General features: G+C 39.2%; 1 protein-coding gene across 11 annotated transcripts in view; it reads right to left on the minus strand.

Moving 5' to 3' along the window:
* The window catches only part of ppfia1 (PTPRF interacting protein alpha 1), an 84,450-nt gene that overhangs the window by 28,368 nt on the left and 31,640 nt on the right, over positions 1-24,442 (minus strand). For all 11 annotated transcript variants that reach the window (XM_083552859.1, XM_083552855.1, XM_083552861.1 and 8 more), the window contains exons 3-16: positions 23,966-24,067; positions 21,909-22,073; positions 21,706-21,780; positions 19,345-19,446; positions 18,252-18,473; positions 17,949-18,095; positions 13,837-13,971; positions 9,644-9,727; positions 7,576-7,707; positions 5,037-5,099; positions 4,754-4,836; positions 1,970-2,120; positions 998-1,221; positions 312-546 (exon numbers count right to left, since the gene is read on the minus strand). In XM_083552859.1, coding sequence (XP_083408985.1) covers positions 312-546; positions 998-1,221; positions 1,970-2,120; positions 4,754-4,836; positions 5,037-5,099; positions 7,576-7,707; positions 9,644-9,727; positions 13,837-13,971; positions 17,949-18,095; positions 18,252-18,473; positions 19,345-19,446; positions 21,706-21,780; positions 21,909-22,073; positions 23,966-24,067 — 1,920 coding nt within the window. The remainder of the gene's footprint in view (positions 1-311; positions 547-997; positions 1,222-1,969; positions 2,121-4,753; positions 4,837-5,036; positions 5,100-7,575; positions 7,708-9,643; positions 9,728-13,836; positions 13,972-17,948; positions 18,096-18,251; positions 18,474-19,344; positions 19,447-21,705; positions 21,781-21,908; positions 22,074-23,965; positions 24,068-24,442) is intronic.

Genomic DNA, 24,442 nt, shown 5'->3' on the forward strand with positions numbered 1-24,442 from the left:
AATGTTTTTATGTTGAATAATGATAAAAAAAAAGGACCACTGACACTGCGTCAAAACTTGCGGTTGGCCATTTAACACATAAGTGAGAAAACTCAGACTAATAATTCAGGTTGTTACCCGAACATAACAATAAAGCTGATTACATGCCTACAACCTGATACTGATGAGCTCTGGGTTATGATCCAGGACACCACACTACTTACTTTTCTTGTGATTTAATCTTGTTTGAGAGATATATTATTAATTTCTGATTACTCATGGAATAGAAGCGACGAGTAAACTTTGGGGCCTGATGTGTGGCAAGGACTTACCAGGGTCATGACCCCCATTCGGTCGATCTCTCTGTTCGAAATTCGCCGCGGTGTGGAGTGACCTGAATCTGGAGGGGAGGAGCCAGAATGTGCTGAGCCGAGGTGTGGGGAACCGTACGGGGGTGGGATGGAGCTCATGGAGCGGAAGCGGGAGCCGAGACTTTCGCCGCTCCCCACTCTCGACTCGATCGCTTCGGCTCGAAGCGCCGTGTTCTCCTTCTCCTCCTGGATCATTCTGAAAGAAAGACGCGGTTGTGAAAACACTACAATGTGCTTTGTTAAATGCTCCATTAGCAAACTAACACCACGTAACACACACACACACACACACACACACACACACACACACACACACACACACACACACAAACACACACACACACACACACACAAACACACACACACAAACACACACACACAAACACACACACACAAACACACACACACACACAAACACACACACACACACAAACACACACACACACACACAAACACACACACACACACACACACACACACACACACACACACACACACACAAACACACACACACACACACACAAACACACACACACAAACACACACACACACAAACACACACACACACAAACACACACACACACACACACAAACACACACACACACACACACACAAACACACACACACACACACAAACACACACTACCTAATCTCATTGTTGATGGCATCGAGCTGCTCTTGCAGCATTAGAGCGAGTGTTTGTGCATCGGTCTGTCCAGCAGGGGACAGCAGGTCCACTGAACTGAAAATCGTCTCTTGGTCGTCCTCCAAATCAGACACATCCATGTCGGTCTCAAACGCGTACGCCACTTTGGCCAGCACGTTGGCCTGCTGAACGCGCTCCCATTCCTGCTCGTTCAGAGTCTGCACCTACGAGGTAAAAAAGAGTGAGAGGAACATTATAAATCGGACGACACTACGAGTTGAATACTGTTCGACCCGACCATAAAATGTATAAAATAGCAATGAATGTGACTGAACTTGTTCGTCCGACTTACATGCCTCTATAATCCACAGAGCAGGCAGAAAGAAAGTAAAAAGGGAAGACATGAACGTGTCAAATCTGATGCACCTCATCCAGAAACGAGCAACATTTACTATTTTAAGGCACACCCAGTCATTTGTGCAATAATAATGCAGGCAAGCACTTATTCAGGAATTAAATCATTATACGCATGCCTTCTAAGTCAATTCTTGACTCAAACACTTTTTTTTCAAACAAACTAATTACAACCCGAATTCCCGGAAACTTGACAAATGACAAATCACATGATATACATTCACAACAGAACATAAATGCTTAAACTAAAACATTTCACACTTTTATGCACAAAATGAGCTCATTTCAAATTTGATGCCTGCTACAGGTCTCAAAACGTTGGCTCGTGTGGTCCGATCCAACAGACGAGCTCCAGAAGCTCAAATTGCTGAAGAAGTTAATGCTGTTAATGTCCGAGGCAGGACTGTTTTAGCAGCAAAAGGGGGACAAACACAATATTAGGCAGGTGGTAATAATGTTATGCCTGGGCGGTGTATGATCCCATTCTAACAAACTTCTAAGATTTGCTAAGGCCCTGAATTGCCTGAATCCTTATGGGTGAGAATATCTAAGTCTTACCTTGGAAGGCTCGTCTCGTAGAGCAGCAGCCCGCCCCTTCTGAGGTCGCCTCAGCACCAGTGAGCTGCTGTACTGGTCAGAATGGCTGTCGATCATAGAGGACGCAGAGACGGGGTACCTGAAGTCCGGTGTGCTGCCCATGTGAGAGCGCCTGTAGAATATTAGCGAGGAAAAGATCATCAGTAGCAATCTGGCAGTAAATCATTTACATTCAGGAAAAATGAAGAAAAAGAAATGTGTGGACAGAAGTGCTATGTGAAAAGGGTGACATTGGCAAATTTCTATTGTTGGCACAAGGACTAGCATTAGAAAGATCTATCATCAAGCCTGAATAAACAGACTTAGAGGGTACTGGGTTGAAACGTTATAATGGTTCCGGATGTGCAAATCCTGAAGAAGTACTTTAGAGAAAGACGAAGTTAAAAAAAATGAATTAATTGAAAAAAGGACATCATTCCATATCTTATTGATTTACACATCACCAAAAACAAGATTGTGAAATCGTTCATGGTTTTTTTTTAATCGCTTTCTCTCATCGTCACTAAAATACAAATTATTTGTAGTTAGATTTAGATTTGTTGCAATTTACTATTGATATATATACACACGGTGAACAGAGGTGTGTGTTTGTGTGTATATATATTATATATACACATATACAGTGAGGAAAATAAGTATTTGAACACCCTGCTATTTTGCAAGTTCTCCCACTTAGAAATCATGGAGGGGTCTGAAATTTTGTCTCTAGTGTCTTTGGACAGCTCTTTGGTCTTGGCCATGTTAGTAGTTGGATTCTTACTGATTGTATGGGGTGGACAGGTGTCTTTATGCAGCTAACGACCTCAAACAGGTGCATCTAATTTAGGATAATAAATGTAGTGGAGGTGGACATTTTAAAGGCAGACTAACAGGTCTTTGAGGCTCAGAATTCTAGCTGATAGACAGGTGTTCAAATACTTATTTGCAGCTGTATCAGACAAATAAATAGTTTAAAAATCATATATTGTGATTTCTGTATTTTTTTTTTTTTAGATTATGTCTCTCACAGTGGACATGCACCTACGATGACAATTTCAGACCCCTCCATGATTTCTAAGTGGGAGAACTTGCAAAATAGCAGGGTGTTCAAATACTTATTTTCCTCACTGTATATATATACATATTATATACACACACACATACACACACACACACACACATGGAAATACACAAATACATACATTTTTAGTGCAGGGTTTTTCGGTTTGGTGCACCGAATGCAATGCTTTTTACGTGGGGAACATAGTTACAATCTGAGTTTCCTCCCAATCATGTTAAGTAACGGACCGCAAACATACACAACAATGCCAGGGATTATAAAAGAAAAGAAACTAGAGTTAGCGCATTGTCACTTTGGCTATTCACTGGAAATATACTATTTGTAGTGCGCTGAAAAACGCTGAACCACTTCAGTCTTTACGACAGTGAAGCAATATGAATTCTTTTTTCAAATCTAGACAATTCCACACATCGAGGGAGTGAATAAATGAAGGATGGAAGGAATGTAGACGTTTGTTAAAGTATGCTGAAAAAATAAAATGGTTAAGTAGAACAACTCTAGAAAATTCAATATTACCTGTAACCCACACTATACTCGTCTGTTTTACCCAAATGGGGTCTAACAAATATAAACTATTAAATTTTTTAATTCTTTTAATTGTGTTAAATCGATTTCATTTGCGCCGATTTAATCGATTACTCAATTCAATCAATATAATAAAGTGTATTGCATTCATTTGATTTATTCTATTTTATTTTTAACTATCTTATTCTTATAACAATTCTAAAATATTATTTTATCTATTTTTTAACCAAGCAGGCATTTTATTTAAAATTGTTTTAAAAATGTCAACTGTTGATGTTCACAAATGTTAATAATAAAGTGCGTTAATAATAAATTGCGTTAAAATCTTTTGCATTTCGTTCTCTCTAACTGTCCTGAAATTGAACCGAACCGTGACTTAAAAACCGAGGTACGTACCGAACCGTGAATGTTGTGTACCGTTACAGACAGACGGACAGATGAACAGACAGAGTATCCGGATTCACAGCGTTTCACTCTTTTTACACATTTTGTTGTTACAGCCTTATTCCAAAATGGATGCATTTAAAAAAAAATTCTCAAAATTCCCCATAATGACAATCTGAAAGAAAGTTTGTTTGAAATCTTTGCAAATTTATAAAAAAAAATAAAAAATATAAATTTTAAAGTATTATAAATACATAAGCATTTACAGCCTTTGCCATGACACTCTAAATTGAGATCAGGTGCATCCTGTTTTCACTGATCATCTTTGAGATGTCTCTACAACTTGATTGGAGTCCACCTCTGTTAAATTCAGTTGATTGGACGTGATTTGAAAAGGCACACACCTGTCTATATATATATATTCATTTGATTGATTAAAAAAAAGAAGAATCTGAAAAGTTCTGAAAAGAAGAATCGGAGAAACTGCACATTTTTTCACACCTATTATTCAAAGGCTGTAAAATACTTATTTACATGAGAATTTATTTTAGTTTTTTTTTTTTTTTTTTCTTTTACACATTTGCAAAGGTTTTAAACACACATCTTTCACGCTGTCATTATGGGGTATTATTTGTAGAAATTTTGAGGAAAATAATGAATTGAATCCACTTGGGAATGAGGCTGTAACAAAACAAAATGTGGAAAAAGTAAAGCGCTGTAAACTCCTTCCAGATGCACTGCAGATAAAAGACGTTTTGATTAACTGAGGTTCTCACCCCTGGTGCAGCATGGAATTGCAACTGCTGCGATCCTGATCGTTCTCTGAGCGTATCGTCTCAATCTCGATCAAGAGCTGCTCCTGAAATACACACGGATTTACACAATAATCATATTAATACAATAGAAATGATACAGAGACATGAATAACGGCACTAAAGAGGTTTAAAAGGATTAAACGGATTCTTAAGCACGAATCAAACCATTTAGACACTCAATAGGTACTGAGAACGAGTGGAGGACTACAAAAAGAGCATGACAAAAGACATAGGATGCCAGTACCTTTTCATGGTGAGTCTCTTCAACCAGTTTTTTTGTGTGCTCCAGCTCACGGATGAGGGTGTTCTACATGCACAAACAAAACCAAATATACGGTATCAAGTACCAAAATGCACAGGAAGAAAAAAAAGTGTCTGATTTTGATCTTACACACACAGATATATATATATATATATATATATATATATATATATATATATATATATATATATATATATATATATATATACACAGTGGGTACGGAAAGTATTCAGACCCCCTTAAATTTTTCACTCTTTTTTATTTTGCAGCCATTTGCTAAAATCATTTAAGTTCATTTCTTTTCCTCATTAATGTACACATAGCACCCTATATTGACAGAAAAACACAGAATTTTTGACACTGTTGCAGATTTATTAAAAAAGAAAAACTGAAATATCACATGGTCCTAAGTATTCAGACCCTTTGCTCAGTATTTAGTAGAAGCCCCCTTTTGATCTAATACAGACAGGAGTCTTTTTGGGAAAGATGCAACAAGTTTTTCACACCTGGATTCAGGGATCTTCTGCCATTCCTCCTTGCAGATCCTCTCCAGTTCTGTCAGGTTGGACGGTAAACGTTGGTGGACAGCTATTTTTAGGTCTCTCCAGAGATGCTCAATTGGGTTTAAGTCATTGCTCTGGCTGGGCCATTCAAGAACAGTCACAGAGTTGTTGTGAAGCCACTACATCGTTATTTTAACTGTGTGCTTAGGGTCATTGTCTTGTTGGAAGGTAAACCTTCAGCCCAGTCTGAGGTCCAAAGCACTCTGGAGAAGATTTTCGTCCAGGATATCCCTGTGCTTGGCCGCATTCATCTTTCCCTTGAGTGCAATCAGTCGTCCTGTCCCTGCAGCTGAAAAACACCCCCACAGCATGATGCTGCCACCACCATGCTTCATTGTTGAGACTGTACTGGACAGGTGATGAGCAGTGCCTGGTTTTCTCCACACATACCGCTTAGAATTAAGGCCAAAAAGTTCTATCTTGGTCTCATCAGACCAGAGAATCTTATTTCTCACCATCTTGGAGAACTCCATGCGGGTTTTCATGTGTCCTGCACTGAGGAGAGGCTTCCGTCGGGCCAATCTGCTATAAAGCCCCACTGGTGAAGGGCTGCAGTGATGGTTGACTTTCTACAACTTTCTCCCATCTCCCGACTGCATCTCTGGAGCTCAGCCACAGTGATCTTTGGGTTCTTCTTTACCTCTCTCACCAAGGCTCTTCTCCCCCGATAGCTCAGTTTGGCCGGTCGGCCAGCTCTAGGAATGGTTCTGGTCGTCCCAAACGTCTTCCATTTGAGGATTATGGAGGCCACTGTGCTCTTAGAAACCTTAAGTGCAGCAAAAAATTTTTTGGAACCTTGGCCAGATCTGTGCCTTGCCACAATTCTGTCTCTGAGCTCTTCAGACAGTTCCTTTGACCTTAATGATTCTCATTTGCTCTGACATGCATTGTGATCTGGAAGGTCTTATATAGACAGGTGTGTGGCTTTCCTAATCAAGTCCAATCAGTATAATCAAACATTTCTGGACTCAAATGAAGGTGTAGAACCATCTCAAGGATGATCAGAAGAAATGGAGAGGACCTGAGTTAAATATATGAGTGTCACAGCAAAGGATCTGAATACTTAGGACCATGTGATATTTTAGTTTTTCTTTTTTAATAAATCTGCAACAATGTCAACAATTCTGTGTTTTTCTGTCAGTATGGGGAGCTGTGTGTACATTCATGAGGAAGAAGAATGAACTTAAATGATTTTAGCAAATGGCTGCAATATAACAAAAAGTGAAAAATTTAAGGGGGTCTGAATACTTTCCGTACCCACTGTATATATATATATATATATATATATATATATATATATATATATATATATATATATATATATATATATATATATAAAATGGCAAATACCATAGAATGATGTACACACTATACACAAAAATTCAATCAATTAATATTCTATTATTGCTTTTATTTTCTGAGTTCTATTGTTTATTTGAGAATTATTATTTCTCATTGTTATGGGGATTTTTATTGCTCAGGGATTATTTATTTTTTTATTTTATTTTAGGGAAAATTTTATTTAATTTTTTTCATTCATTTGAGGATTCATTTTTATTTCTTATTGTTTGCAGGTTAAATTATTTTTACATTTTTTTTTAGATGATTCAAGGATTTTTATTACTTTCTATTGTCTGAACAATTCGTACTTTTTTTTTTTTTGAGAGTTTTTATTTCTTTGTGTTTTGCGGATGTTTTCTAAAGGGGGGGGGGGATTTATTTATCATTATCATTAGATTTCATTTATTTATTTAAGACTATCAATTAAAAATATTAAAGAGATGATGATGCACCGCTTCAGAGAGAAAGAAAGCTAGTGTGCTATGCAGTATGACTTTGCCCTGCTTTCTTTCAGGAAAGCTAAGGTACAACCAAAACAGGACCGGATATAGAATGGCAACGGTCAGCTTGTACTGGTTTTTAAAACCTGAGAAATTAAACCAGTTCACAGGCAATACCTTGTCCTCCAGAGCAGCCATTCGCTCCTTCAGGTGCAGCTGAAGCCTCTCATTAGACTCGGAGAGAAGTTTATCCACCGTGTCAGACAAGCGCTTGTTATGCTCCTCGTTCATCTTCTCGCGCTGACGGGCCTTCAGTCGCCACACACACACACACACACACACACACACACACACACACACACACACACACACACACAAGTTTAGCAGGTTTGTTAATGCAACCTAATTGTGATAGACTCAGCAATAGGAACAAAGCTTTTATAGGCTTACAGCTTATTAAAAAACATACTAGCTTTTGTTTGTTCACAACAGATTGTTAGTTTGTAACAAAGGTCCTAATGTAAATGACATTGGACTCTGTAAAACCAGGCAAAAAAATAAAATAAAAAGTATGAACAGACATTAAGAAATGAGGTGGAGGCTGACTTTGTTCTACCCCCGACTGTACCCTCATTGATGTGTGTGTGTGTGTGTGTGTGTGTGTGTGTGTGTGTCAGGTGACTACTAAAACTCATCACCTAGAGCACCGGGTCCTCAACCAGTGATGAGCTTAGGATCGTTGGTTTCATTGACTTTTACGGCCTACAGTTTGTTTTGTTAATAAACGTTTTATTTAAAAAAAATGTAAACGCATTGATAAATGAAGCTCCCGCTGATTCTGCATTACTGCGAGTTCCAGTTTTGTTATATATGTAATTGAATTAATAACAAAATAATACACAGTGGTACCTACAAATATGTATGCCCCAGAAAACGTATAATTCAAAATCCGAATCGAAATTTATAAACATTTTCGCATCTGTTTACGCATAAAAATTCAGAATACAAAATCATCCGAATCTCCCTATTAAAATTTGAAGGGACGATGGTTCTTTTGTACCACCTCCCACGCGCTCCCACCCTCAGTTAGCGTCATCATATATATTATATTGTATATGAACAGTGATTCGGGGGACAGTCTGCCCAATATCATAGTGAAAGGAGATTCGTCTCCTTCCAAACAACAATTCTCCCTCCTTCTCCTCCGAACCTCATCTCCATCATGCCAGCCTTCTCTTCTTAGAGGTAAAGTACCCAGTAAATATATTGTTTTCCTCTTTTAGATGTTAAGGCACCGTTATTAAATGCTAAATACTGAATAATATTAGCGCATATTGGTTGTATTTATATTTTTATATTATTTGTTCGGAGCGAATTCTCTCACTTTCCATTATTCCTTATGGGGAAATTCGTATCAGCATACGAATATTTACGACTGCGAATCGTGTTCCGGAACGAATTTAACTCGTATTCCGAGGAACCACTGTAAAATGCAAGTAATATATTAAGCGCGTTATTGCGCACGACAATACAGCATGTATGCGCAAACGTCCGTAAAGATAATAGTCCGTCACGTGGAACTGATCCATGGTGCAAAAAATGTTGGGGACCGCTGATCGATATGGCTGGTATTATTCGTTGGACTTCTCGGACCCGTTTGTCATCACTGACGCGCCGTCGGCAGCTGAGAAAAGCATGTGGTCTACAGTCATTTAATAAACACGAATGGTGTGGGTTTACTCACTCATCATTCATTCTCCCTTTAATATCTCACAATCAGAATACAAATAAAAAAAGAAAAGTAAGCAGTAAAGGTAAACGCACCTTAAATAATAATAATAAAAAAACAAACAAAAAATTATAAAGAACTCTGCTGGGAAGGTGGTGATAGACGTCAGATTGTTCCCATCACACCTAATATCCTGAGTAGTCATGACTAAATAGCCCAAGATATCTGCTTACAGCTTCTCAATTCCAATCCAGCAATCCACATTAAAATTCCATTAACACTACAACAGGGATGTGAATAATCAGTAATTCAGGGACAGAAAGAGCTAGAACACTGTTTTTTGTGTATTCGGTAGATCCCAAGTGGTAACTGGGAATAATTACCAGTATTTGGTAACACTAACAATATAATGAGCTCAGCTTTCTTTATTTTGTAATGCACCCGTGCCGATATACAGTAAAGTCGATAAGTAGACTTTTGTGGTCCGTGTCCATTTTTCGAACTTTAATCTCTCACCCTGAGCAGTTCCTGGTTTTTCTCCTCCAGCTGAGCTTCCATCTGTCGCAGGCGCTCCTCCACGTTGCCGTGCCTTTCCTCGGCCTGAACGAGAGGAAACCGTGATCGAGATCAGTACAACTACATTTGACGTAACAGCGTGAAAGGACACACAAACTTAAGACACGTGAGGAATGAAGAGACACAGTATCTTGGATACTTAAGATTCAGCAGCCTGACACATGAAAAGAAACACATCAATAGCCGAAACATATCATGCAAAAAAATGTAAATAAAAATTGCACAAGAAGCTTAAAGCACAGAACCCAGAAAAAAAAATCTAAATACACTTGAGCTGCAACAACTAATCACTTATATTGTTCAAATTTGACAATAAAAGGTTTGATTAGTTTTCTTCTTTGTCATGAAGCATGGTGTGGCAAACACAACACTACTTCCTGACTGAATCATGAGCTTTAATATAATATTCTCGACACAGGCAATGATTTCAAGTTTATTAGTGCAGATAAAACCCGTTTGTCTATTAATATTAAAATCAGAATGACGTCGGTTGATCCAGTCGACAAAAAATATTAAAAACCCTTCAAAATGAGAAGAAAAAAATTACATATGTAATAATGTAATGTAGAAACTTGTGATTATTCTAAAAATTGAATTTTTTATTAATTAATATTGGGGCTGTCGAAATGAGCGCGTTAACACAAATTCATTTTAATTGCACTCATTTTATTAATGTGCAATTAGTGATGCGGCGCGCATTTCCGTTCGACTGTTTTTATGAAAAATATAAATATAAAAGAGGCGAAATTAGAATCTTCAACGCAACACGTTTATTCACGACGTCCTTTATTTACTTAGATATTATATAAGGAAATATATATATAAGGAAAAAAGAAAGGACGAAAAACCATCATTTTTAACTATTAAACATTTGTTTCACTGATGCCCCAAATCGAGCACCAAAATCGGCCACGATGCACAATTAAAATCGCCTGGGTGCGAACATAGCAAAGGTTCTGTTTGGTGTCCTGATGATTTGCGTAATTTAAAACACCACAATAACTTTAAAACGTTTACAAAGATATTGTCGTTCTATGTTGAGTTTGGTTTTACCAATAAAAAAAACATACATTTGCATAACGCATCAATACTGTTCAATGCCCAGCTGATTAGACTAATAAAAAGTAATCATTTAAAGTACATTTAAAACGGATGAAAAGGTGCAATTAAGTTGCGATTAACTGCGATTCGATTGTTTTTAAATCAATTGACAGCCCTAATTAAAATGCGTATATTTATTATAAACACAGTAAAAATGTTAAAAACTTATTGTATTAGCGACATTAGGAAGATGCTTACATGCGGTGTATTTGGTTAAGTTTTAAGGGGTTTTAATTGACGTGATTTGGAATTTTGGAATAAAATAACAATGTAAGGTGAGGTGTCCAGGTATATCTTTAAACATACATCGTATGCCATGTGGTGAAGCTTGTTTTGGTGCGCATCGGTCTTGGATTTAAAGTGTCGAAAAACAAACACTTTTGGAATTTCGTGCCAATCTGGATCAATAAGTGAGACAGCAGGTAGAGAAGGTATTTATTTTTAAAATAAGTTTTCTGTTTGTGTATTTTTTTTAACCAAACTAATTGATTCGTCAAGCAAATAACAAAAACAAACAAAAAAAAAGAAGCAACAACAAATCGTAAGTTGCAGCCCATATATAATACACAGCACATACAACTTCACGGGGTGACGAGGAGGTGTGAGGGGTCTGAAGCCACACTGAAAATGCATTCTAGACTGAAAGCTAGGTTGGCTGACAAAGATTTCTACATGACTTAGGAATCGAGGCTGTTTGTGAGCAAGCAAAGTAGTAGTCCTGCTTCTAAAAGCTTAAACGATTGCATCATTCTTTAATACGCCTTTATGGAGACTGACAATCTTCTTGAAGAGCCTGTTGTACTGAGAGCATTTTACAAGTGCCCCATGTTTTGTGTGTGTGTGTGTGTGTGTGTGTGTGTGTGTGGGTGTGTGTGTGTGTGTGTGTGTGTGTGTGTGTGGTGGTCACACCGGACTTTAAGCATGCAGATACAGGCTACACCCAGCTGCAATCATGCACCAATGTATAGTTGTTTTTTTTTATTATTTTTTTTTTTATCCACACATCAAGGATTGTGATGTACCGATGGCAACAAAACGTCTGCAAAAAGAAGGTGGCTCACCCTAACCTCAAGCTTTCTTCTTTTGAAGGTGTTTTGTATAAAACGGGATGGTGCTGGAACACTGCTAAAAGAACTGCTCCTTCTTGAAAATTCTGCAAACCTCACGTCGTGTCACAGTTTACCCTACTTACATTATGGAGGGCTGTGAAAAGGCGAAACTTCATCCCATACCGATGAACGAAAGTGGATCAAAAGAAAAGAGCAGCCTGATTGACGGTGCGGTCGGATTTCGTTTCGATTCGACACAATGCGATGGAAAGGAAAAGAAAATTGTACGATGCAATTTAATATGGTGCAGATAGTTCGCCTTTTATTTCTTTGGTTCAGACACACAGCAGATCATCGATTTACTGGAGTGCCTTCTGACTAACGCATGGCCCTCTCACAAACAAGCCTCTGTAGTGCAAAAATCTGATTCAATAAAAACCAGACTATCTTTTCCTGTTCTGTCTCCAGGAAGATGCAGCTCTACCTCTGCCATGTTAATCTGTATTCTATATGACCCTCGTACACGCCTCCGTAGCAGCGATGGTGCTGAGAGAACGCACTTGCGAAAAAAATTATTAGTCACAAAACATTTTTTAAGTTCGGTCCCTTTCTAAATAATAAAAGTATAGCGCACCTGCTAATAATTATATAAATAGAAATAGAAACGTATAGCACGTTTGGGTTTACACGCTAGCTTGACTGTTCTTACCCAGCGAGCGTTTCGGATCGGTTTAACACCGGACACAGACTTGGGAAACTGCAACACTTGAAACAGAAATAAAAAAAGACGACGCATCGCAATACAGATACTTGAAAAAATGTTTACTTTTCAAGCCGATGCGAATCGGTGAATCTTACTGTCCCTGGTTTGCATACGTCAAATCGTGGCAGCTCTATTCCATTTCAGAAAGGATGTAAACAAGAACGGGCGTCCTCGTTAATGTTAAACGTTAGCGAGCGAGATGTAACTCTGGAAACAACGCGGAATTCCTATCCGAATTCCAAAACTGATTTGGCAGAGGTAGCAAATAAAAAAAGAAAAAACAACGTCGTGTTTGTGTGTGTGTGTGGTGATAGTGAAAACTGGAATGCTGCAGCGAATGGCACCGGGTTCCGTACACAACATGGCTCCGATTAATTTCCTGTTAGGGGTGTGATGTGTTATTTACTGAACAGGAAGTGGTTCGGGGGTGAGGGGTTAGCCGCAGACAAGAAGAACAGGCGGGGTGAGGATCAGGGATGAGCATATGGGTCTCTCTATTATTCTTGAAGTAAGGTGTACCTTCTTCTGCGCTTTAGCCTCCTTAGTGTCCTTAGAGGCACAGGACACAGAACGATCAGACTACAGGACAAAGCAGGCAGGACAGGAAGGACAGAGAGAGACAGAGTGAGAGTCAGAGTGAAAAGAAGATTTAAAAACGGAGTGTGAGGAGGAAAGAGATGGTACAAGGGCAAGGGAACAAATGCAACCCAAAAAGGAAAGTCAAACATGAATGATAGATAATAGACTGTCAACTGGTACAGAGGAAGAAAAAAAAAAAAAGAATTGAGAAGAAATTATAAGAACAGTTGAGAAACTAGAAGTAAGGGAAAGCAACAGAATAAGAAGAATGTTAGAAAGGATAGGGAGGCATTAGAGGGGGAAAAAAAGAGAGATTTGAGTGCAGTAGATGCTCAAGTGATTAAAGCAAAGAGGACACATGGTAAAAGTCATCATTGGACAACAAGAACAAATAAGCCTGTTAACCAGATTATGCTATTTTAAAGCACAGCAAGCCTACAGATACACTGCAAGGGGAGAGAACAATCGAAATACAGACACACACAAAAACAAACAGCGAATATCATATGACTTATACGTTTACAAACGTTTACAATTTTGACTCGCCATAAAAAAAACGCCACGTATTGATAACGGCTCACACGTTCGAGGAAAGAAAAAAGAAAAAAAAAAAAAAAAGACGTGCAGTGGGCGTGGCTAACCTTGCTGAGGGCGGCTACTCTTTGCGCAAGCTCCGCCTCCACCTCGGGAAGCGTCTCGGCCTTGCGGATGGTCTGCTGAAGTTTCTGCTCGGCGAGCTCGAGCCGCTCCTGCAGCTGCCTGTTCTTCTCCTCTATCTGAAAAGAGAAATTAAGCACACGGGTCATAGCTAGCCTGGTAAAAATGACAGCCATGCTAGTCTTCATCCAAATAAGGCAGAAGGATCACCGTCACCAATATCTAACCAGATTAAAAATAAATAAATTCATCAACAATAGAGTGCGGCCCAATCCATTAATAGCTACAGTTATTGCAGAACATCCAAGTTGTTATCATTTACATAGTGTATAGTGTTTATTAGTTTCAATTCCTCTCACGTGGTTAGAAAGCAGCCAGTCGATACAGAGGACTAGAAAGCGACGTATGAAACTGTATGAAAAGCGGACACTCCAGATTCTTTCTATACGTGTTAAATAAAGAACATTAAAATGTCATAGGTCTCGATAAATATTATATTAGATTATGTGTTGTGTCCAGCACAAAAGGTTCCCTGTGAAACGAGAACATATTGGAGCACTTAAAACCTGTGATTTGTTTTCAGACTGCCAGACAGCCTTTATAGAAAATCAACAAAAAATGAAATAAATATAAAAATACAAGTGCTGTGATAGAACTAAAGTGCAACTTGAAACAGATTTCGCAACGCTTACATTACAGATGTTCTTACACACCTGTCCTATGTTGCAAACTCCTATAACAGATCAACACTTTACATCATACATCACCTTTTGCAAACGTTTGCCACAAAACTGAAGAACCACAGTAAAAGTACTCAAACTCACTGACCACCTTTGGGATAAACTAGAGACTGACTCCAGTGGATGAACGATCACCAATCCGCATAATCATGCTTCAAAATCTAATGCAAAACCTTCAAAGTATAAGGTGGTTATAACAGCAAAGAGGAACTAAACATGAAGTGTCCATAAACTTTTGGCCAAATAGTTGAGCGGACTGCAGAACGCTAGAAATAAACATAAGCAATAATATTTTAACTCCAAAGAAAAAGTTCAAAATCAGTAATATTTCTCACATTAGAAGTAAATCAACTTCTATTTCTAATCAATTCGAGCCTCAATATCAGACCTCGCATAACATCTGAACTCCAGATTGATTCAATCAGCCAATCAAGCAATCAATCGTGGTTAGAGTTCGGGTAAACATTTTAGAGAATGAAGTTAAAATGCACGAGGTAACCGGTGCTCTTAGTGCTGAACGTGCCGCAAGCCGTGTTGCACTGCAGAGAGTGCACTGGAATTGTATTCATTCCTCAGTTTGAAGCTGATATTTCAATGTTTGAAGAACACGACATGATTCTGCTGGTGTGCTCGATCTCTTTGGAAGCGTCTCGCTGTGTGTTACTAAATGTGTACGCGTGTGCGAGTCCTTTTATGGATGACTTTTTGTGCTTTATTTTCTGGTGAATAGCGATTTCAGAGATAAGGAGTTCTGTCTCTGCCAGAGAGCTGCAGGCTTTTCTGGCAACAAAATGGACGGAGAGAGACTGAGCGGAAAAAACAGCGAGATTTACCCGCAGGTTGCTATTGTTGCGATGGTAACGTCAAGCTACTGCGACGCCCATCTGCACATGTGACTGTTCGGTCGACAAACTGGATCCCCATTCTTAAAACTGCACCTCCATGCCCATAGTTTCAATGATTAACATGCTCCTATAGCTATAATGATCATTTAGAACAACTGCAGCCATACAGGGTTGCATTATGTCTTTTTACGCAACAGTAAATCCATGATTTTCCCTCTCTCTTTTGACCTTCACATTCTCCTGAGATATACAGTATTGTTCAAAATAATAGCGGTACAATGTGACTAACCAGAATAATCCAGGTTTTTAGTATATTTTTTTATTGCTACGTGGCAAACAAGTTACCAGTAGGTGCAGTAGATTCTCAGAAAACAAACAAGACCCAGCATTCATGATATGCACGCTCGTAAGGCTGTGCAATTGGGCAATTAGTTGAAAGGGGTGTGTTAAAAAAAATAGCAGTGTATGCCGTTGACTGTACAAACATTTTTGTTTCTAGGATTTAGCAATCCTGTGAATCACTAAACTAATATTTAGTTGTATGACCACAGTTTTTTAAAACAGCTATTATTTTGAACAATACTGTAAGTGATCCATTTCTTCTTTCCAGACCTTCCGGATTCATCCTGGCGTCCCACATCTTGAAAAACTGTTGTGGAAAAATAAACGTCAATCTCAGTGAACAATACTGAGGAGCTAAGAAGGGTCCCACGTGACTATCCTAAAGATCTATCAGATTACTGTAAAGAGATAAAAAATAAAAATAAAAATGAAGATGGATTTGGACTGTAATTAATTTACGACTGCAATTGACATCTTTTTCTTCCAGGTGCTCCCATTAGGGGTCGCCATAGTGGATCATTCATGTCCTCTACATCTGCCTCTTTCAAACCATCTACCTGCATGTCTTCCCTCACCACATCCATAAACCTCCTTCTTGGCCTTCCTCTTTTTCTCCTTCCTGGTGGCTCCATCCTCAGCATTCTCCTACTGATATACCCCATGTCCCTCCTCTGCAAATGTCCAAACCATCTCAAACTCGCCTCCCTCACCTTGTCTCCAAAACGTCCTACATGCGCTGTCCCTTTCATAAACTAATTTCGAATCCGGTCCATCGTTGTCACTCCCAACGAAAACCTCAACATCTTCAGCTCTGCTACCTCCAGCTCCACCTCTTGTCTTTTACTCAATGCCAATGTCTCCAAACCATATGGCTGCATTTGCCATGAACTTTGCGTTTCAGTCTCCAGTAAATAGCTGATAACCTCAACAACGATGAAACTATAATGAATGGACATTCGATGTCAACCAGATGAGACTGGGTTCCCCTATGAGTTTGGCTCCTCTCAACATTTCTTCCTCCTATCATTTCGAGGAGTTTTTCATTGCCACTCTCACCACTGGGTTCTCACAGCTAAAACGTATACATTCGCAATTTATTTCATTCTGTAACACTGCTTCGGGACAGCGGATAGAAGTTGTGGCATGTGCTTTTTTGGAGCGTTCCACATTTAGTCCCATTTAGTTAATTTCTTCCACTCTTCCGCGTGCTTGTGGACATTTGTCCATAAGGTCCTGATGTACAGTAGGTGAGGAGATCTAGGGTGCAGTCAGTGTTCACACTTATCCCAAAGCTGTTCAGTAGGGATGAGATCAGGGCTCTATAGCAGGCCACTTAAGATCTTCCTCACCAAGCCATGTACACCGTGGAGCTCGCCTCGTGCACAGGGGGCAATGCCATGCTGGAACAGGTTTAAAAGCAAAATGTTGTTATACCGCATCCAAAGACATCCTATACAATTGTGTGCCTCCAGCTTTGTGGTAACAGTTTGGAGAAGAAAATATAGCACATATGGCAGGAAAGGTCAGGTTTTCCGATACGTTTGTCCATATGATGAAACGTCACACAGCCGGCAATCCAAACACTTTTTTTTTTCTTTTGCACATTACCCATAAAGCACTGCTTTCATTTCTAACACTGAGAATGCTTAGTTTCTCTGTGGCCTCAGACATGTTTTAGAGGGGTGGATCAAACCCTAACTCTTTATTTTTATAGCAAATAGACCAGCTCAATCTAGTCGATTTGCTGACTGGGTAAACGGTTGTGTCATTTGTGTGCCACTCTTAAATTCTTATTTCTGAGTGGTCAGAAGAAGACAACGAATTTTCTATATTCTAGTTCTTCATCTCTAGTATTGAAGAATCGTACAATAGACGTCTCCAGTGTCGAAGCATAAAAAACAGTCAGGGGTTGTTTTATAAGATAAAAAGCTTCAGAGCTTTGTACTACCTCCTGCTTTGTACATTAGCGTTAAATCGTTAACTTTAAATCTTTTTTTTTATGTTGTTGTTAAGAAAATTCTGTAGCATAAAGGAGTAAAGCAATGCAGTTACGGGAAACAATCAATCTCTTGCTGGTAACAGCATTCCCTCTAACGTGTTATTCCTTACACATGCTGTAATCACATGTTCAGAAAGGTGGGGGGGGGGGGGGGGGGTTTATAAAGAGACCTGGCGGAACAGGGATTCCTTGTTGGCGAGTTCGTTCTCGAGCTTGTCGTTCAGGTCGTGAACGGACGTCGCTTCTCGCTGAGCTGCCAGGTAGCGCTTCTCTAGTGTCGTTATCCTCTCCTCCATATCATCCTTCTGAGCGAGAGACTGAAAACAAATAAAGAAAAGTTCTAGCAAATGTTATTTATTAGCTAAATCTATGAGCTTTGTAGCACACTGTGGGTACCACTCATTATAATGTCTTCGTAAATAAAAAAAAACATTTATCCCGTTTGATTTGGCGTTTGCAAAATGGTGCATCACCTCGCGGATGTCCCGCTGAAGGCGAGTGTTCATGTCCTCTGATTTGATGAGGTCTTTGCGGGCTGTGTCCAGATCCTCCTCCAGCTCGCTCACTCTGCTGCTCAGGGAAACGACGCGCTCCTTCATCTGCAGCAGCTCTTTGCTCTGACGGTCCATCACATCCTGCAGCTCAGTCACCTTTCCCATCTCCTCATCGGGACCCAAGGAGCCGTCTGATGACCTCTAGAAATAAGAATTGAGTTCGGGTTAGAAATCGCACCTGCACACCTCCATCTCCTGCTTCCCTGCTGAGTATGGAGGAATACACTTACAATAAACCCACGAAGAATTCACGATGACAGTCATGCATTGAAATCAATACCACTTTATTAGGCAGCATGTGAGTTAAATAAGTGTGACCTTGCTTTAGTCCTCAAAGTCATTAAAAAAAGCTCTGAGGATATGGCATATACAGATTAATGACTACTAAATTCTTATTCAGACTCTATTTCCTCGTCTTTGCTAACATACTGTTGTAATGTGCAAACAAAGGAGAGGAACTGTTACACACACAAAAAAAAAAAAAAATATATATATATATATATATATATATATATATATATATATATATATATATATATATATATATATATATATATATATATATATATATACATATATATAAATAAATACATATATATAAATAAATACATATATATAAATAAATACGAGTTTGCGTATTTTTAGTCCTAAGCACACATCTGGACAATGCAACAGCCATGTGTGTCCAAAAGAGCAACCGCTGGAAGAAGCCATAGCTAATCAAAGCTAGTACGACCGATCGTCTGGACGATTAATTGCCGATCTTCTGTGCGAGAACATAAGTTTTCCATACCAGCATTCGATCGAGTTATTTTTGGATCCGTGTCCTCATTTGCTGCTCCGTTTTACATAATGTGCTTTTATTAACTAACTAATAGCAAACAGTATAAATTATCTTAGGAACAACCAAGAAGTTATTTCATTCTCATGGCAGAATTCACTCGCACCAGTGCTCCAAACCAGTTCTATTCACACACTGCACTGTTTTTTTTGTTTTTTCGGGTTTTCTTACCTTGCCGTTGGTGCTGGGTGTGCTTTCGGTGTTGTGGTTGATTTCGGCTGTGCTGTCGATCAGCAATTTCTTCTGACTGCTCTGCTCTCGCAGGAAGGCATTCTGAAACAAAGGAGACAACTCGCGTCTGCGTTCTCCACGATCCTGAGCCACATCGGCCACTTTCCGAATCGGACAAATGACGACTTGTTTGTGTGAAATAACTCAACTCTGAGAAGTGTGACCCTCCGGGGTCTGACGTGACTGCTTTTACAACACCTACATCACCTCTATGTGACTGTGCATGTCGGATTTGTTCACTTTAGGTCACAGGCTAGATGCAGATGTGGAATAAATACACAGCTAGAATTGAAAAGTGTCTGCAAAATGCAGACAGTGTACTGTATGATAAAAATATATCAAGCATAATGAACATATAGCACAACAATTATAAATATATACACAATAATCCCCGATTTATCGCGGCTCGAATCACACACCACCGGTTTGTCGCAGAATTGCATTTGCCACAAACAAATTTTTTTTTGGCTGATTTTCTCGGCCTCTCGCTGATAGCACTATAGACCAGTAAACTTATAGGGAATTGTTTTTATAGAGTTTTATGTTAAAAGAATGAAATGTATTAATAAAAATATAATTATTTATTATAGAATGAAGTAAAATGTTAATACAGCACAGTACAGAAAGTAAAGAACGCGGTGACGTGTATCTTAATTTTTTTTTACGTCAGTGGACACTTCAACCAATAAACAAGCAGAGAAACTACGCATAGGCTTCGCTACCACAGAACTGTATACTGTACAGTACATGTACTATAACTGTGATACAGTCTGATGGATTTCCACCAATTTACACAAAATTTATCTTGCTATATACAAATGTTTTCTGTGTGTAAAGTGTGTGGGAGGATGATTTACGGCTTAAACAATAAAAAACAAAAATAAAAACATTTTTGGGGTGGCGTGAGTTATCGTGGGTGGTTTTGGAACACACACACATACATACATACACACACATACACATCTATGCATATATACGTATATACACATCTATACACACACACACACACACACACATTTATTCATTATGAGCGAAAAAGAGAAAGAATGTGTGTGTATTTACATGAGGTCGGTTAGAATGGAGGGTGAAATGTGGGTCAGTCCGTAACTGTGCCCTCAGCCTACTGTCAGTGCTAATCCTATCTGTGTGGAAGAGTGTGTGTGCGCGTGAGAGAGAGAGAGCGAGAGAGCGAGAGAGAACGGGGGAGGAAGCGATGCAGAGGATGTAAATGAGAGATGTATCTGCAGCCGCCATGAAGATTTTTCTGTAATTGAGATATCTAATTTCATAGCTGATTTTTTGTTTATTCGCATTCTTTCTTTTTCACCTGGAAATTCTTCCTCCTCTTTGCTTTCATTTTCATCCCCTAGTTTTCTTGCCGTTCTGCTTTTTTCGCATTGTTCATATTCTTCCTCGTTGCATTTTCAATTCTTGCGCAGATTCTTCATATACTAGTGCTTTTTATTCCTAGTCTTGATAGTATTCGCATTTGTTTTGTCCTCGATCTTGGTCTCCTGAAGAGTTTGTACTCTTTGTCCTTTAACATTCGTAATCGTTGTGTTCCTCTAAAATTCTACTACTTTTTTGTATATTCATTTATTCCGTCTTTGTTTTTCAGACATGCTGAACATTTTCCTGCATTCTTCTCCATGTTTGTAGCGTCCCCACATTCGTGTTGCTCATGCAGCACTACCATTCATTTTTCTTATTATCATTATCTGTATTCATAGTACTTTTCCTAATTATAATATGAACATGAGCATTTGACTGCAACACAGCTTCCACTCGTGCAGTAACGTGCTCGGGTTCAGCTGGGCGTTTACACACTGAGCTTGAACACCAGACACGGCGTCCTTGTTTATACAGCTGTTAAGCAGGGTGGCAGGATGACAGACTGTCCTCAAGCCAGTAGTGCTGATAAAGCGTTATCATCCGGCTGACTTGTGATGTCTTCATTGTGCACGCTTCGCTTTCGGTACGCATTCTTGTTCAGGTTCGGACACGCCGAAAACAGACGCAACGGACTTAAAGGAATTTCCTCGTTCCATACGTAAGCAAGTCCATAAAGAAAACCATAAATGATGCATAAAAGAACTGGCTGATCCTGTAGCTTCAGTCTAAGTTGCACTTTGTAGAACTGAGTGTTTGTTTTAGAAAACAATTACAACATGACACACACACACACACACACACACACACACACACACACACACAGCGCAATCAGGAAATACCATTCCGTACGCGTGGACTCATACTGGCTTTGTTTCACGCTGTGTGTGTTTGGGCAAGTGAAAGTCCTACCTCTTTATGAGAAGTCGTTAATTGCTCCTCCAGTGCGCTGCACCTTTCCAGAGCAACACGCAATCTCTCCCTCACCTGTAACAGTAAATATCGTCTATATAATCATCGTCGATTCACGGTCGGACGGCAAACCCCAAAGTTTCGCCTTTTTAACGGGAGCAGCTCTAGGGTTAGAACTCGTATAAAACCTGCTCTCTCGTTACCTTCTCGTCCAGGGCTTTATGGTGCTCAAACAGGGATTTTAGTGCTTTGAGAACTTCTACTTCGCTGGAGACTCCGGCTGGACTCTGAGCCTGACGCTTCACCACCGTCATCCTGAGTGAGCGCTCGTGACGAGACACCAAACACTCCAAATGCTCCAGAAGCAGCTGGAAAAAAAAAAAAAGGAAATAAACAATATGTTCTTCACAGGACACTAAAACTGTGCGAAAGACGTATACGAATTCATACGTGTGGGTTCTGAGAAAGTGTTTTTCATTTGTATATTTACACGTAGAGGCAACGTTAATTTGGTGCATGAACGTCAGTGTGTGCGCATTTGTGTGGACGTGCGTGTTTTGTGTGATTCAAACTCTTCGTAAAGCTCCGCCAGACTCTGCTAGAACGACAAAGCCTACACTCATCATCACTGCTTGGCTCTAATCCCTCACTCCATGCCTCATCCCACCAACCCCCTCCATCTCATACACACAAACACACACTAGCACAAAAACGGGCACGAAATTTGGTCGGGTTCCAACTGTGTCAGGCGGTCCCATCGTCTTACGGATTAGAGGCTGTGCACGTTGCCTTTTCCGCGTTCTCGCCACACTCTTCTCAAACACTGAAGAGATTGGCTGTAATAAATGCGTAGCATACAGTGCCCTTCACTACTATTGGCACACTTGATAAATAGGAGCAATAAAGGTTTTGAAAAACTGTGTGGATTTTTTTACCTTTTGATCATTTATTCAAAACGTTCACAGAAATACATACATATTACATACCATTAATCAAATATTGGATAATTACTGCATGGATGAAAATGCTTAATCCATGATTATGGAAGAAGGACATGTGGTCTGATGAGTCCAGATTTACCCTGTTCCAGAGTGATGGGTGCATCGGGATAAGATAAGAAGGCCCGTACAAGCCTGTGGGGGCAGTGCTGTGATCTGGGGTTGCTGCAGTTGGCCAGGTCTCGGTTATGAATGAAGTCAGCTGACTACCTGAATATACTCAATGGCCAGGTTATTCCATCAATAAATTTTTTTCCTCTATTGGCACAGGCATATTCCAGGATGACAGTGCCAGGATTCATCAGGCTCAAATTGTGAAAGAGTGGTTCAGGGAGCATGAGACATTACTTTCACATATGAATTGGTCACCACAGAGTCCAGATCTTAACCCCATTAAGAATCCAGTGGTCAGTATGAGAGAATTGAACTCAAAGCACCAAATTTTACCTGCTCTAATACAAGATACACAAATTTGTATGGTCCTGTCAAGCAGACAAAAACATGAACGTGATGAATAGGACGTGTGGCTTTGTGCGGTTACACGATATACAGCTGTTATCGCTAAGGGTGTACTCACTTGCTCTTTAGACAATAATGGCTGTATGTTGATTTCTTTTCAGAGGACAGTAAATCTGTACTGCTATACAAGCTGCACATTGACTACTATTATATATATATATATATATATATATATATATATATATATATATATATATATATATATATATATATATATATATATATATATACACACACACAAGTTTAATTAGTATTGTCCCCTGAGAAGCTTAAAAAAAAAAAAAAAAAAGGTTGCTGAAATGTGAGGGATGTACTCACTTTTGTGAAATTCTGTATCTATATCTATTAAAGTTTATCCCCATTAATATTTACATTTTTAGTACACCTGTGTGAGTAGGAACGGGAAAGTATTCAACCAGGACCTCCTGCTTCCAGGGGTATAAATATTAGAGTATTTTTTGTGAACAAAATTTCCAAACGTTGAACAATGGAGACAATTTTATTAGCCTTTTTTTTTTTTTGCTTATAAATTCACAGGCGATGTCGATCGCAGAGACGGGAGCCAATCGTGGCCATCTGTGAGCGCGAGTACTCGAAGAGCACGTTGTGTGAGCGAGTTTCCCTGTGTGATCACCACGAACACTACAGTAGGTCATTTTCTAAAGCTATACACATCTACAGCTATAAACATCTCAATCAAATCGTAAAGAGAGAAACGAGTGAAATGACAGTTTTGCGCTTACCCGCGTGTTGTTTCTCTCGGCCTTTAGCTCTGCTATTTCTTCTTCTCTCTCTAGCAGCTGCTCCCTGCACATGTTCACCTCCTTAGTCAGAGCTGCAAACTCCTGAAAACAGACAACACGGAGAGAGAGAAACGTTAACATTGCAATCATTTTCCTGCATAAGGGAAACAATGCGAACAAACTAAAAATGGAGAAAGCTATATAAAAGACAGGGCATTTCACAGCAAGAACTTCGAATCACAAGACAATACAGTTACATGCGGATCTGAAAACGAGCGTGAAGTGTGAAGACTGGCGAGTTCTTTACTGTCTGTTTTTCTGATATTTTACTGTTCAATGCTAATATTCCAGAGTGAACAAAAAGTTGTGTGAGTGAGTGTGTGTGTGTTCACACATTTTAATCTATTTCTAGGTCGGGAGGAAACAAAGGTAATGCGCTACCACTGACTACTACATCCCATTAGTTTAAATAGCTTC

The sequence above is a fragment of the Silurus aristotelis genome, assembly GCF_946808225.1.
Source record: "Silurus aristotelis genome assembly, chromosome: 10".
Classification (NCBI taxonomy): domain Eukaryota; kingdom Metazoa; phylum Chordata; class Actinopteri; order Siluriformes; family Siluridae; genus Silurus; species Silurus aristotelis.